Source organism: Microtus pennsylvanicus, chromosome 13, assembly GCF_037038515.1.
Source record: "Microtus pennsylvanicus isolate mMicPen1 chromosome 13, mMicPen1.hap1, whole genome shotgun sequence".
Lineage (NCBI taxonomy): Eukaryota > Metazoa > Chordata > Mammalia > Rodentia > Cricetidae > Microtus > Microtus pennsylvanicus.
The window spans coordinates 68,270,589-68,286,065 of record NC_134591.1 but is presented as its reverse complement, the minus strand read 5'-3'; the positions used below and the strand labels follow the sequence as shown (position 1 = coordinate 68,286,065).

At 51.5% G+C, this 15,477-nt stretch overlaps 1 protein-coding gene across 1 annotated transcript; it reads left to right on the top strand.

Moving 5' to 3' along the window:
- Positions 1-9,275: 9,275 nt before the first annotated feature.
- C1qa (complement C1q A chain) lies at positions 9,276-12,637 on the top strand. Its single transcript, XM_075946173.1, has 3 exons — positions 9,276-9,407; positions 10,440-10,609; positions 11,858-12,637. Exons 2-3 carry the CDS (start codon positions 10,447-10,449, stop codon positions 12,430-12,432), a joined length of 738 nt encoding a protein of 245 aa, XP_075802288.1. The 5' UTR covers positions 9,276-9,407; positions 10,440-10,446; the 3' UTR covers positions 12,433-12,637.
- Positions 12,638-15,477: the final 2,840 nt, after the last annotated feature.

The following is a 15,477-nucleotide window of genomic DNA, read 5'->3' as shown; positions in this document are numbered from 1 at the left end:
GGACCTGCGTGGAGAGTGGGGACTGGGGAACCAGAGGCATGGAGCTGAGGAACAGCAAGAGGCTCACAGGGGATGGGATATACAACCGGACCAGTGCTGATCTGTGCTCTGTGGACCTGAACCAAGGAGGTGACAATCATAGGGTCTCATGAAAACAGGGATATATTGCCCCTGTAAGTCACAGGAGCTCAAAGGGGAACGCAGTCCAAATGTCTCTCACTCAGTGACAAAGGGTTAATAATATATACATCTAGCTTAACCTCCAATTTGTGATCCTCCTGCCTCAGTGTACCCAGTGCTGGAATTCCAGTGTGCTCCTCATGCCTGGCTATGAAATTTTTATTTATGTACATTGGTGTTTTGCCTGCATGTATATCTGTATGAGGGTGTTGTAAACCCTGGAAATGGGGTTATAGACGGTTGTGAGCTGCCATGTGGGTGCTAGGAATTAAAGTCGGGTCTTCTGGAAGAACAGCCAGTGTTCTTAACCACTGAACCACCTCTCCAGCCCCACGGAAGACCTTCCTAGTGTTACTGACCTGTTTGCCTGAAATTAGGGTAATCAGTAGCCACGTCATATATATTTTTGCTGCAATACAAAAAGAAGTAATGACTCTCACAGGTCAGTCTGGGGTTGGGGACATCAAAGATTTGGAATCTTGGGGGAACAGGGTGACATTCAGCCTACTGATGACAAATGACACCTCGGACCTGGGCAGTGGGGTAGTGCAGCCTTGGGGTCAAGCTCAATTGGCTCCAGGCCACATGACTCTGAGCAGGTGACTGCCCCTGCAGCCTCGGTTTCTCATCTGTGAAATGGAGGGAACACTGGTCACCTCTCTTTTGCGGGATGCTGCAAGGACCAAATGAGGCCGCAACAAGTGTGAACTAAGCACCCACTATCCATTGAGCACCCCAGCCAGGTGTGCTGGCACACACGCTAAGTCCCAGCGCTCAGGAAGCAAAGACAGGTGGACCTCTGTGAGTTCGAGCCCAGCCTGGTCTACACAGAAGTTCCAGAACAGCCAAAGATATGTAATAGAGTGAACCTGTCTCAGAGAAGTAAACAAATAAATAAAATAAAAGTATCCACTCTGAACTCTGTGTGTGTGCATGTGTGTGAATATACATACATGCAGGTGTGTGTACGAGTGTGTGTATGCACATGTACACACACACTTGTAGGGGTTGGAGATCAACCTCAGATACCATTCCTCAGGAACATCCTGCTTATTATTTTTTTTTAAGATTTCCTTTTATTTCGGGGGGGGGGGGGTTGCACAGGTCTCTGCATACAAGCCCAGGCTGGAAGGAAGCACTGGATCCTCAGAGCTGGGGTTGTAAGAATTTGTGGGTGTCCAACTTGTTGTGTGGGTGCCAGAATCCAAACTCAGGTCCTCCTGATTTCAGAGCAAGCGTTGTTAAGTGCGGAGACATCTCTCCAGCTCATACCCTGTTTTTTGGGACAAAGTCTCCCACTGGGATCTGGGTGCTGAGAATTCAGCTCATGTTCACCCTCTCTCCAGAATCTACCCTCCAGTTGGCTGTTTTTAAAGCAGGGTCTTAGTCTGTAGCCCAGGCTAGCCTGGAATCCACTTTGTAACCCAGGCTACCCTCAATCTCAATCTCATGGTAGTCTGCCTGCTTCAGCCTCTTAGGATCATAGGTGTAAGTAAGCCAGCACACCTGGCCTCTCTGCACACATTAGCCCACTGAAGTCTCACGGTGATGCTACGGGGATGTGCTGTCATTTTTGGTTGCTTTAGGAGAGAAGATGCCCGTGTCATGGTTACACAGAGGGAAGCAGAGCACCATAAGCCCGAGCCTATGATACTGAGAAGGGGGTCCCTGCTGCCCCCTCTGCCCTCTTCTCTGAACAAGCTCCCAAGAGCCTACCCTGGGTGACGCCGCTCTTACCTACACCAGGTACTTCCGTCTCTAGTGCCCACAGTCTTCTGATTCCATTTCTGTGTCTGCCTATCCCAGGAGAGTCTAAGCCCAGTAGAAGTAACAGTCATCTTTTATTTAAGAATTCGTAGGTTACAGATACCTAGGCGGCAGGGGAATAGGCTAAATCGCATCAGGACCCTGGACAGCTCAATAGGGATCAGGGAGGGATGGTGCCCCCTGCAGGTTCCATGAGAATGTGACCACTCACAGTCCTGAAAAGAAACAAAAAGAGCTATGGTCAAGACCATGAGGACACCATCCTGTCTGTGCTTTATCAGTCAGGGTAAACTGAGTCACAGTGCCTCCGTGGCTCAGCCACGGTGATTTCCTCTTCATACCTGCAAAGCTCATTTGGTTTAATTCATCAAGGCACACGCAGTGAGCCAGATCCCCAGGACGCTGGGCTCTACCTGGGCCCCGTGAAGACATCTCAGAGCAAGAGCATGCTGGAAAGTTTGCACCTTCGATGTCACTTCTGTCCCTACGACAACTCACAGCACCAGGGATGATCCAGGATATGCAAACCTGTTGCACCTCCAGAAACACACAAGACTGGGCAGGGCAGCTGGATCTGCAGCCCACATTTGACAACACTTCACATGGCCCCCTCTCACTTTTATCTGTGGATAGGAGTCAAGGCCTTGGACTCTGGACTCAAGTTCATCTAAGTTGCAATCCTAGCTCTACAGCCAAACACACCATAGCCTCTATAGACAGTGAGCTCCCCATCACAGGGAGCATGCAGGCAGAAGCTGGATTCTGCACTGAGCACCATTATCACGGAGCCTGGGATCTACCTGGAAAGACTTGCCTTCTTTTTTTGACATGGTCTCATGTATTCCAGGTCAGCCTCAAACCCTATTATAGCCAAGGATAGCCTTTGAGCCTCTGATTCTCCTGCCTTCACCTGCTGAGTGCTGAGATAACAGGTGTGTGCCACCGTGCCCGGTTTATACGGTGCTGGGAATAAAATCCAAAGCTACGTGTGCACCCTAGGCAAACACTCTGCCAACGGAGATCATCTCCTGCCCCGACTTTATCTTATTTGAAAAACTTTTTATGACACTTAGATTTATAAACATATAGAACTTCTGCTTTGTTCCTGTGCCTCACCCATGACCTGCTATACCTCCAGACACATAGAACAGGGCAGGATATTAAAGGAGACCCAAGATGAAAGAAATGCTTATCCCTCCCCCGCACCGACCCCTGGAAGACTCAACAAGGGTGGAATTCCAAAAACTGGGCTAGTCAGCAAACTCCAAGTCACCTCTACCTCCCCTGTAGCTAGCTCTGTTTTCAGCTCAGGAAAGGGCAGAGGACGTTAAAGAGACACTTATTCACTGTCAGGGGTAACTGCACTTGAGTCACAGAGAGTCGGTGCCTCCTTGGGTGTGCGCCCTTAAAACCTCCCTCTATAGAGTGGATCAGGTGTGCATTCCAGGCTTGGCCCAGGAGAGGAGACTTCCAAATCACCAGCCCAGAGCACCCTAGAAGGCCGTCCTGGGTGGGACCCTGCCTTGTCTTGGCAACATGCAGTCCTTGATGTATCTCCAGGCTGCCTGTAAGCTCCCGTGTCCTGAACACCTGTTCACTCCTGGGCTCTCAGCACAGCCCAATCCACACGTGTTAGCATCCCCCTAAGAACCGAGAAAACTAAGACTCAACAGACCTACACTCAAGGTCACAGGGATTGTGGAGGAAAGGCAAATTCAGGAACCTGGTTCTCCTCCTCCTCAGGTGCCTCACATACAGCAGTGAACAAGTGAACTTAGGACCCTGAAGGGGAGACCTGCTCTTCCTACTCTGACCCCCTCCCCCCTGCCAGATCTGAGGAATGAGTTCTTTCACACACACACACCCCAGCCATTGCCCTTTCCTCTAGCCTATCCCCCCCTGTACCAGCCAGGCTCCGGGCTATGACAGCCCTTCCCAGGAGCAGCCGGGGCTCCTTTGCATACTACGGCTCATTTGCATACTACTTAGGAAAAGCCTTCACTTTCCCCACCTGCAGCACACTCTGGGCTGATTACTTCTCCCCACATCGGAGAGTTAATTACTCTCCCGCGTCGACCGGGTGTTTATTTGCAATCAGCAGAGGGCTGGGAAGAGGGGGAGGACACCAGCAGAAGCAACTGTCATTAGCCCAAATTTCAGAGCGCCAGTGAGACTGCAGGGTAAGGGCTGTGTCACAACCCAGCCTTGGCCCAGCATGCCCAGTCACCCTGGGCATCTCCCCGGCGCTGGGGAAAGGAGCCGGCTGATTAGACCTGAGGTCAGGGGGACTGTTGAACAAAGGACCCACAGGGAGCCGCTGCCAGGACAGACAAGCTCCGAGCAGCCCAATTACACGGTGGCCAAGGTGCAGGGACACCTCCCAGCTGGCTCCCCCAGCTGCCTGGCTTTTCTCTAAGCCCTTTTACCTAATCCCTCCTGATCTCTCTACAACTCACCTGCCTGGAGCCCAGCTGGGCGGTTTCTAGCTGGGATTTCTCCAAGAGGCTCCCCTGGCACATCCTGGGTTTGCCTTTTCACCATTCAGGGTGCCCCCCTCCAACTGGGGCAAGGAAGGGGGTGGGGGTTTTAATCTTCTCTAAACAGCAACAGTGTCTTTTTTTCTTTTTCTCATAGTTTGTTTGGGTTCTTGTTGTTGTTTGTTTGTTTTTTGAGACAGGCTCTCTCTACACAGCCCTGGCTGTTTTGGAACTCACTCTATAGACTTGACTGGTCTTGATTGCTCAGAGGTCCACCTGCCTCTGCTTCCTAAATGCTGGGATTAAAGATGTGACCACCAGGCCCAGCTTTCCGTTTTCTTACCCAGACTTTCAGGGGTCCCCTATGGAAGTGGCCCTCTGAGCAGTAGGTGAGGACCGGGAAAAGAAAGGCTTCTGGATGTCACCAAGCAACAACCTCTAGAGGATGGAAAACCTCAACGCTCACCAACTGAGGTCCATCACCTCCTCAGTTTTATGGGTGAAGTTCCTGGTAGAACCAAGGTGACACTAATCCTGGATCTCAGGTCAGCTGTCTTCCACACCGCCTGTTCAAAGAGAGGCAAAGAGTGTGCAGAGGCGACCTCAGTAGCCACTGCCAGTCCGTCCCAACTCCAGCCTTCACAAGCATCTATCGGGTGCTGAGGGCAAGACTGGAAGGGGAGACCTAAAGGAAGAGGGGAGGCATTGACCCAAAGGAGTAAGGAAGAATGGCTGGGATACTGTCTGGGTGAGGAGGGAAGGGTGAGGAAAGGCAAGGTGTCTCCACCAAGGTGCAGGGCTTGGGGCATGGATGCCGCAGGAGAGTCGGGGGAGAGGCTCCAAGGCCAATCTGCCCCTGCATGGTGGAAACGGCACAAGAGGGGTTTCAAGGCAACACTTCACAGGGCGGGGTGAGAACCTCACAATGTCACCCATCCTCGTTCCAAGCCATCCACTGACAGAACAGGGGAGCCGGTGTGGTGGGAGAGAGTGAGGGATGCCAGGCAGCTGTAGACAGAACTGACGTTCATGCCCACTCAGATGCTAGGAGGGACAATGAGGCAGATGGTGGATTCTGTACCTGAGGTTGGAATAGTGGTGACAGGAAGTGGGTGGGCCACTCTGCTTCCGAAAAGGGAAGGCTTGTGGCCTGAAAGGGGCTCCAGGACGCTTGTGGGTACAGTGGGAGTGTTCCAAGTCTGGCCAGGTGGCAATGGGCACAGAGGTATTCAATAGCTGGAAATCAAACATTGGGCATCATCTCACTCTATAAATTATACCTTATACCTCCTTCTGTTATAATTATTACTTTTTTGAACATAGTACCTCACTCTGTAGCCCAATTAAGCTTCCCAGGTGTTTGGATTACAGGTCTGTACCACCGTGTCTGTTCAATGTTTCTAAATGAAATTTTTTTTAAAAATTATATATATGTATTACACTAAATTCAAAGGAAGAGTTAGAAGTGGCGACTTGAAATAAAGCAGGGGTGTTGCGCTAGCTTCTGAGATGAGCAGGGTAGGGAAGACTTTCCATCCCCAGTTCTACCTCAGCTCCTTTCACTGTGTCCTCCCATCTTCAAAGATACAGCTCTGGGGCTGGAGAGATGGCTCAGAGGTTAAGAGCGCTGACTGCTCTTCCAGAGGTCCTGAGTTCAATTCCCAGCAACCACATGGTGGCTCACAACTATCTGTAATGAGATCTGGTGCCTTCTTCTGGTGTGCAAATATACATGCAAGCAGAACACTGTATATATAATAAATAAATAAATCTTTAAAAAAAAAGATACAGCTCATTTTGGGGAGGGAGCATTGGTTAGCATTAGTCAGTTGCTCACTGAAGGGAAAATCTGTCCTAACACCAAAGCCCAGAGGGACAGCAGAGGACCGTGGCAGAATGCTAATATGTCCTCCCAAGTGGCATTTTCTCTGGATATTTCCTCCAGGAGTATTTTTTTCTTTCAGTGCCAGGGATTAGACCCAGGCTTATACATGCTCAGCAAGTGCTGTCCCTGGAGCCACAGTCCTGCCTACCAACAGATTCACTGCCACAAGACAGGGCTCGCCTAAGGTGCTGATCTGAGAGACAATTCCACCAGAGAGAATCTGGATAGTTGAAAGGACATACATGTATATACATTTTTTTTCTAGGTCTGGTGGTGCAGGCCTATCATTCCAGCTAAGTAGGAAAGCTGAGACAGGAAGATTGTGAGTTCAAGGCCAGTCTGGGCTGCAGAATGAATTCAAACTCGACCTGGGTAATTTAGAGAGACTCAGTCTCAAAATAAAATGTAAAAGGAGAGCTGGGGATGTGACACAGTGATGAGAGTGTGCCCCATGTGCCCCGTGTGCCTCGTGTGTGTGAGGCCCTGGTTCAATCCCCAGTAGAAAACACACACGCGCACGCACACACATGCACACACGCATGCACATACACACGCACGCACATACACATATATGCACACACATGCACGCACATACACATGCACGCACATACACATACATGCACACATGTATATGCACACACACGTACGTGTGCCCACACATTCACACACGCACCAATGCACACACACATTTTGCTGTTGTTACTCCTTAGGTCCCTGACTCCACTATGCATCTGAAAGCATGAACCATGACTTCATGAGTGTTGCTCCTGTCTCAGTCTACTGCCTCCCCTCCATGAGTCTGAGCTCTGTAGACAGGAAAGAAAGGGCCCACTCACAATGTATGGGCCTGAAGATGTTCCCTGTGCAATATTGCTGCAGTTGTTGCTGACCCATGCGGTGTGTGTGCATGCATATGTGTGTGTGTTTGGTGTGCGAGGGTGTGTATGCACAGGCATGTGGAGGCCAGAGGACAACCCGAGGTGTCTTTCTTGGTGCTCTGCCTGCCTTGGTGGTCTTTGTTTTCAGACAGTCTCTTGCTGGCCTGGAATTCACTGATGGGGCCCACCTGTCTCCACCTCCCCAGCAGTGGGATTATAAACAGGCATGCCACTACAACACAGCAATTTTGCGTGAGTTCCTGGGATTGAACTCAGGTCCTCATGCTTGCAAGGCAAGCACCTTCCCCACTGAGCCATCTCCCCAGCCCTGGGCCACTCCTTTCCAGGCTAATGCTATGTGTGCGAATGTGAATGCTTGGACTTCTTGCAGGGGTGTGCACACAGCCTGATGAGGAAAACCACCCAGCGTGTGGGAACAAGGCAGGCAGATAACCATGTCCGTTCAAAGCCAAGTTCGAGCTGTGTCTAAGTAGTGCCAAGGGTCGCCTGCCACTTCACGGAAATGTCACTTTGCACAATGCACTGTTTGCTCTATAAGACAGCTGTGAACGGGAGAAAATTAATAACTCAGGATTATTTTAACCTCATAGAGATGTAAATGATGGGTTTCCTCTAGGCTTTATTGTCCCACAGAACTATAATTTTTTTTAAAAAAATTGCATTACGTTTAGTTATATATTTTGTGCTTACATGCAGAGTCCATGTGGAGGTCGAAGGTCAACTTTCTAAAGTGGGTTCTCATCTTCCACCCTGTGCTCCGAGGAACTGAACTCTAATCATCGGGCTTGATCCCAAAAGAACTTTAATCCGTTTTATTTCTAACACAGCAATCTTACTAACTTTCCAGAACTCTTGTTATTTTGATGGAATTCCTTCCTTCCTTCTCTTTTCTCTGTAGATACAAACGTGAATTTTGGGTGCCTTCATTGAGCCGGTGAAGTTCTGCTGGTCTCATCCTTCCTAGGCCACAAAAGCTGACATGTTCCAAGAAACTTCTGTTAGATTTGCTTGCTTATTTATTTAGGCACGTGTAGGAGTGCTTGTGTACCACAAGCGGAGGTCAGAAGCCAATTCAGGTCACCAACCTTGATGGCAAGTGTCTTTACCTGCTGAGACATCTCTCCGGCCCTTGTTTTGGTTTCTGTTGTTCCTTTATACAGGGCCTCATGTAGCCCAGGCTAGCTTCAGACTCACCAAGGTGGCCTTGGGTTCCTGATCTTTCCTGTTTCTGCCTCCCCAGTGCTAGAATTACAGGCATATGCCACTTTACTTGGTGTAATGGTATATTAAACAACAGCAAGAAAACCCTGCAAATATGTATGCAAATATTGCATAAACAAATATGTCTTTTTTTTTAAAAGAAAAACATTGCTGGGATGAAACTTGGGACCTTATACATGTCAGGTAAGTCTCCAAGCTGAAGCGCACGCCAGCCTTGTGGCCCTGTTGTTTTGTTTTAAATATTGATTTAAAGGACTTGGGTAGCTGGGCGGCAGTGGCGCACATCTTTAATCCCAGCACTCGGGAGGCAGAGGCCAGCCTGGTCTACAGAGTGAGTTCCAGAGACAGCCAGGGCTACACAGAGAAACCCTGTTTAAAGAAAACAAAGGGAAAAAAAAAAGAAAGGAAGGAAGGAGGGAAGGGAGGGAGAGAGACAGAGAGAATGGAAGAAAGAGAAACTGAGAGAGAAGAGATGTGGCAACTTCCTAAAGACTGGCTACTAGGAAGTGGTGAGCTTGAAACCGATTGCCGCATGCCTCCACCTCTCAGTGGTCTGTCCTCTCTGCTCCCAGCAGACTCTTTGTTCCTTCTCTGAATTTTACAAGCACTTGGCCATGAACTCTTGTGTCTTCCCTAATCAAGAAAAAAAGGCCCCCAAGTTACTGATTCGAAGACAGATTCCTTCTGCCCTGATGTTCTTTGCTTCTCTGGATCCCAAAGCCCCAACCTGCTCTCCCAGAGCCCCCTCCTCGTAACTGGGGCTGGGATAGGACATCCCGTGTCCCAGTCTTGCTGAGGTTTGCTTAAAATTTCCATGCCTGGTGTCTGGCCCTGGGGAAGTTCAGGGGGCAGATTCCAAGAAGGGGAAGTGGGAAAGGATGTGAAACTCGGCAGCACCCTGGCGACACCCTCTGCTGATGGGTGTCCCACCACCAGCAAAGTACCAGAACATCCAGTTTGAGCAGACCACGGAGGCAGGTGAGGCGGCTGGGAAAACAAGGTAGCAGGACCGGTCTGGATAACAGGGTAGCTGAACCGGTCTGGATAACTGAGGCAGGGAGGGAAGAACATTGCTGTTAGCTGGTTCTATAGAAGGATGTATGGGGTGGGGGGTACTGATTTAAGACCCAGACCTGACGGGTGGAGGGATCCTATCCTCTGGCCAAAGCTTGGGGGAAGGTGAGGTGAGAGAAGTCAGACCCACGGTTCTAACAGAGTTAATGGGTCCTGTCTCTCTTCCATCAAAAACCACAGAAAGCCAAGAGGTGGGTGGGGGAGCCAGAGTCCGGCAGCTGGACCAGCAGAGGGGTTTGCAGTGACAGTCAATCCGTGTATGGATGTAGAAAGGGGGCCGAGGCTGCCGGGGAGCCGGCAGATGTCTGTGAAAGCTTGTGAGTGTGCATAGCTTGCCATCTGGGCCGGAGATTGTAATTAAAACAGTGCTGACGCTTGGTAAATATTTGTTCAATGAGATCCATCATGTGTGGGAGTATGTGAGCCTGCGTGTCCACAGAGCGAGGAGGTCTATGTGGGTATTGGATCATGCGCTGAGCAGGTGCAGGGGGAAAGGTGTTGGGGTTTGGAGCTGGGGTGAGGATCGGGGTCAAGGTCAGGATCAAGACTAAGGTTAAGATCAGGGTCAGGACCAGGGTCAGGGTCAGGATCCAGGCTAGAGCTAGGAGGTAGGATTAAGGTTAGGGTTAAAGTCAAGGTCAGGATTAAAGCTAGAGCTAACACCTATAGGCTTGGATTAGGATTTAGGGTAGGGACTGGGTGTTAGGCTTAAGGTCAGAGCTAAGGTTGGGATTATGGTTAGGGCTAGGGATCAAGGTTATTATTAGGGCTAGGGTTAGGGACTTATGACTGATTACAGGTGCTGAGGACATGTGTAAATCATGGGAGGACATGAAGGTTCCAGACAGGGTCCCAGAACCTTGCCTGTGGGATTCATTGTGGGGACAGATGGATTCTGGTTGTCCTCCTGCCCAGGATTCCTGTGTGTCTCTACAGGGACGTCATGGAGGCCTCTCGGGGATGGCTGGTAGCCTGTGTGCTGGCCGTGACCCTGGTATCCACAGTGACCCAGGATGTCTGCCGAGCACCCAATGGGAAGGATGGGGCTGCAGGAAATCCTGGCCGCCCAGGGAGGCCGGGTCTCAAAGGAGAGAGAGGGGAACCAGGTAAGCATTCTCTCCTGGGCCCCATCCTGCCGTTCTCAAAGCAATGGCCTAGGGACGGTCCTGAGAAGCAGTGGTGTGTCTGGGTTCCAGGAAGCCACCACAATGTGCAGTTCTCCCGGGAACTGTGGGCCCAGCCTTCTCTCTCTGGGACCTTGTCCCTGACCCCAGGCCTCCCTGTGACCCTTCTAGCTCCTCCATGACCCTCCCATTTCCTCCTCTGCAGAATAGGCTACATGGAGGATGGATGCCAAAGGTCTAAATAACAGAGCCTAGAATCTGGAGTCAGGAGCCATTGCCTTGTTGGTTGACTTCAAACAAGTTACAGACCCTCTCCTCTGTAAAATGGAGGCAGAACCCTGCCTGGGGTGTAGGGAAAAGTCAACCCATAGCAATGAGCCCTGCCTGGCCTGTAAAAGAGACAAAAACAAAAATAAAAACCCAAAAGCAAGCAAACAAAAAATTAGGCTGGGTGGTGGTAGTGCACACTTTTAATCCCAGTACTCTGGAGGCAGAGGCAGATGAATCTCTGTGAGTTCAAAGTCAGTCTGGTCTACAAAGTGAGTCTCAGGACAGCCAGGGCTACACAGAGAAACTCTGTCTCAAACAAGCAAATAAACAAAAAAAAAAAAAAAGAAACCAAAAACCATGTAAGAAAAATCAGCCAATAACAACCGCTCTTCGCGTTTCCTTCCAGCCCCCTACTCTATCCCTGCCCCTCTGCCCACGCTACCCTGTTAGTACACATCACCTTGAGGGGGACTGGAAGGGAGGGAGTTATGACCAGAGCCCAGAGCACGAAGGAAAGTCCCCTGTCATCCTCGGTCTCTGGGTCTTCAGCAGGCTGAAAGGGACCCTCACCAACACTGACAATTTGACACACAAGCACACACACACACACACACACACACACACACATCCTGTCCCCGTCTAAGGTCCCAAATCTGAGAAAGGAGTTGGTGACCTGGAGACATGTGAGGTGATACAGCCATGGGCAGAACTCAACTGAGCAGCCAGAGAGCCCCACATTTCCTAGAATTCGGGGTCTGTCACAGGACTGCCTTTGCTTCGCCCTGTTTTTGTGGCTGAAGCAGAGGCTCAGAGAGGTTGGGATGCTTGCCCAGCGCCACACAGCCAGTCAGACCAGTCTGACTCAGTCTCTTTAAAGCAAAGGCTTTTTCTGTGAGGACTGGCAGCTCTGGACTCCATACCCATGATGCCCTCATCCACCAATCTGCTCTTTCCGCACAGGAGCTCCTGGCATCCGGACGGGCATCCGAGGCCTTAAAGGAGACCTGGGAGAGGATGGAATCCCTGGAAAACCCGGCAACATGGGGTTCCCAGGGCCCACTGGGCCCCCGGGGAGCAGAGGCCCCGCAGGACTGAAGGGCATCAAAGGCAACCCAGGCAATATCAGGGACCAGCCCAGGCCAGCTTTCTCAGCCATTCGGAAGAACCCACTGACAGATGGCAATGTGATTATCTTCGACCAGGTCATCACCAACGAGGAGGGCCCATACCAGAGCAACACGGGCCGCTTCATCTGTGCGGTGCCTGGTTTCTATTACTTCACCTTCCAAGTGACCTCCAAGTGGGATCTCTGTCTGTTTATCAAGTCCTCCTCCCAGGGCCGAGACAGGAGTTCCCTGGGTTTCTGTGATGCCAACAGCAAGGGGCTCTTCCAGGTGATCTCAGGGGGTACTGTGCTCCAGCTGCAGAGGGGGGACCAAGTGTGGATCGAGAAGAACCCCGAAAAGGGTCGCATTTACCACGGTCCTGAAGTCGACAGCATCTTCAGTGGGTTTCTCATTTTCCCCTCTGCCTGAGCTGGGGAGCCACCCCACATTCCTTCACTCCCTATTAGGGGACCCTGCCCTGGACCCCTTCTCTCTGCTCAGGGAAGGAACTAGAGCCCGGGATTCAGCTGCCCGGGGGCAGGGCTGGCTTGGAGAATCCTGAGGACTGGTGCTTCTCTGCACACGGCCCAGGGGTTTCTTCAAGCATTTTCTGGAATAAATGACCCCATCTGTATCTGTGGCTTGAGGTGTAGTGGTTGTTCTGGGCACTGGGCAGGAAGGAGGCAAAAACCAGCCATTGCTGACTGCTTGAGAGACTGCAGTGTTAGCACTGTACACAAAGGTGGGCAGGGGGCAAGGGGATATCAGCCTGGCTCCAATCTAGATGTCACCCCCTGCTAGCTGCCAGATCACACGGAGTGGCCTCAGTTTCCAGATCTGCTAAATGGTGCTGGTAATGGAAGCTCTGATGCAGGGTTGGGGGTGGGGCTGCTGTGGACCAGTGTGTGAAAACTGCAGGCAGGGCCTATTGCTGTCCTGTTCTGTTCCATCTTGCTAGCCAAGTGCCAAGGTGGGTGTTCTTACCGTGTGTCCAAGATGATGGCACTGAGGCTGGAGCAGGGGCCATCAAGCCCCAGGCCATCACCTCAGGGGAGGAGCTGGGCTGATGTCGGGCTGGCTGACCAACCCCCTCCCAGTATTCCCAGCTATGCTGGATCAATCCCACCAGGGCTTCTGCCAGCCCAGCTCAGAGAGGGCAAACGAGGGGCTCAGGGACACACAGCAGTCTTTCCCAGAGCTGGGTTTCCTGAGGAGTTTCCAAGCAGACTATCCTGACAGCTTTGTAGCCTGGACGGGGGAGGGGGAGCGGATGAGGAAGCTGCATGTTCAAGAGTATTCCCACAATCACGGTCTCATACACAATCGCACACGGAGCCTTACACACCCAGTTTCACAGTAATCACACGCTACCCTCAAGACTTACACTGTCCCCCATTCCTGGGCTGAGACTCACCCACTCCTCACCAAAACATGAACCCATAGACTTCCTCCTAGCACACTAGGTATACCTTAGAGGTACACACTAGTTACTTCTCCAAGCACACACGTGTGCATGTGCACTTGCGCGTGCACACACATGTCATTTCTCCAAATACACATATGCACGTGCACACACTCCTGCACACCTGTGATAGATGTGCATGTTCGCACATTCACAGCAATAAGAAAGCCTGTGTTTCCTCCCACACTAACCCCTACCCCGTGTGCTCACACTTAAGAGTCAGGAATGATGATCCCTCCTGTTCACTGGCTGGTGCCCCTGGCCTCAGAGCTATCCCCAACACATCCTGCATGTCTCTTTCGGCATGCAAACCATGTCCCGTCCCTGCAGCTAGGAGCCTCTGAGGTCGGAAAGAAGTGGGCCCTCTCAGCTCCAGGCCACCACATGACCCTCAGAGCTCCTTGACTTTTCCTCCATCCACTCTGTCCCTAGCTCTCCCTGACCCGTAAATGTACACCCCCACAGGCTGGGAAAGACATTGGCTTTGAGGATCCCATGTGCTGGCTTCTCATAGGCGTGGGATGCAAACAGTTGTGGGCACTGGGGCTCCGTGAAAGGAAGCAGGAGTCAAACCACCTTGCTGGAAAATGGAGGATCTAAACCAGGCTGTCTGGCCCCAAAGTGGAGGGCTCCCTTCACTTTGTGGGGTCCTGAAAGAAGGGTCAATGTAGGAACCAGTAGGGAGGAGTGTTGAACCCCTCCGGAGCCTGCATTCCAGCCTGCCTCATCCTTTCACCTGCAAATCTCAGTTCCTCTGAGACTGGAAGCTGTGCCAGGCAGAAAGGTGGGCGGGGCAGAGAGGGCTGAGCACAGACCGAGATTGCCACCTGCTGGATGAGATAAACATGGCCCAGAGGCAACCAAGACAGAAAAGAGGAGATTCCATTACAGCATTCCCACAATGCAGAACACACTATGTCTGTTCCTCCCAGCCCTGGGATGCCAGTGGGCCCTCACCCTGGCCTCATGGCATATCCTGGGCTATACGGGGAGGAATCTTCAGAATGACTGGGAAAACAAGACCCCTAGAACCACTTAGCTAGGCAGCCTGGACTGCTAGCGTGGACCAGGGTATAGCACATGCATGGTGACCTACACGGAACCCTACCCAAGCCCAAGTAATAAAACGGGCAAGGCTGGGATACTCTGCCACCCCAAACTTCCTTTTATCCTAAAAGTTTCACTTGAAAAAAGAGACAAGGGGACATCTGGCCTGACCACCACAAGCCCTACGACCAGAGCCAAGGTGGGGGTCAGGATGATGGGGCTGGGGATGCGCATCAAGGTGGTGGGAGACCAGGAAAGAGACAGCTAGTGCCAGTCATGCCCTGGCTCCCCACAAACAGTGGGGAAATGGGCCTGCAGAGCTGCGATGTGTCTACAGATCAGGGAGTCACCAGCAAGGAAAAGCTGAGGCTCCGGCTCTCTAGCCAGACCAGCCGATGCGCTGAGGCAAAGCTAGCTCACCCTGGCATCCTTCCCCGAGCCTGACAATGGAATGGGTGTGTGGATCTTTCTAGAACAAGACCGCCACTTGACAGCTGCATGTGAGGCTTGTTTTGGGGGAGCTGATGAGCACAGGAGTCACCCTGACAACCATCCAGTGTGTGACTTAGGGCAGGCCTCAGTCTCCTCTTCTGGAAGACGGACTATAACTTCCCCTCAGGGAGATGGAAGGACATGGGGACTCAGGCATGGCAAATGCCGTAGAGGGGCTACAAATTCAATGGCCACCCTGCCCCTGGGGGCAGCTGTGCCCTGGGCTCAGGTCTATGCATGTACACATGCAACACACATACACTTGCACACACACACACACACACACACACACACACACACACACGCACGCACGCATGCACGCACCCTCATGTTCCCAGGATGAGGGGACAGCAGATACTTCCCCATTTCATCACACATGACCTATGGTCAGGGAAGGAAGGGGTGGACAGAGGTGTCACTGTGGTCAGCCTGGCTCAGAACCTAAAAGAAAGTGTCAAGTCAGGAGAAACTGC

Coding starts and splice junctions, on each gene's coding strand:
- C1qa (XM_075946173.1), top strand. CDS start 10,447: ATGGAGGCCTCTCGGGGATGGCTGGTAGCCTGTGTGCTGGCCGTGACC. Junction 10,610..11,857: donor AGGAGAGAGAGGGGAACCAG/GTAAGCATTCTC, acceptor CTTTCCGCACAG/GAGCTCCTGGCATCCGGACG.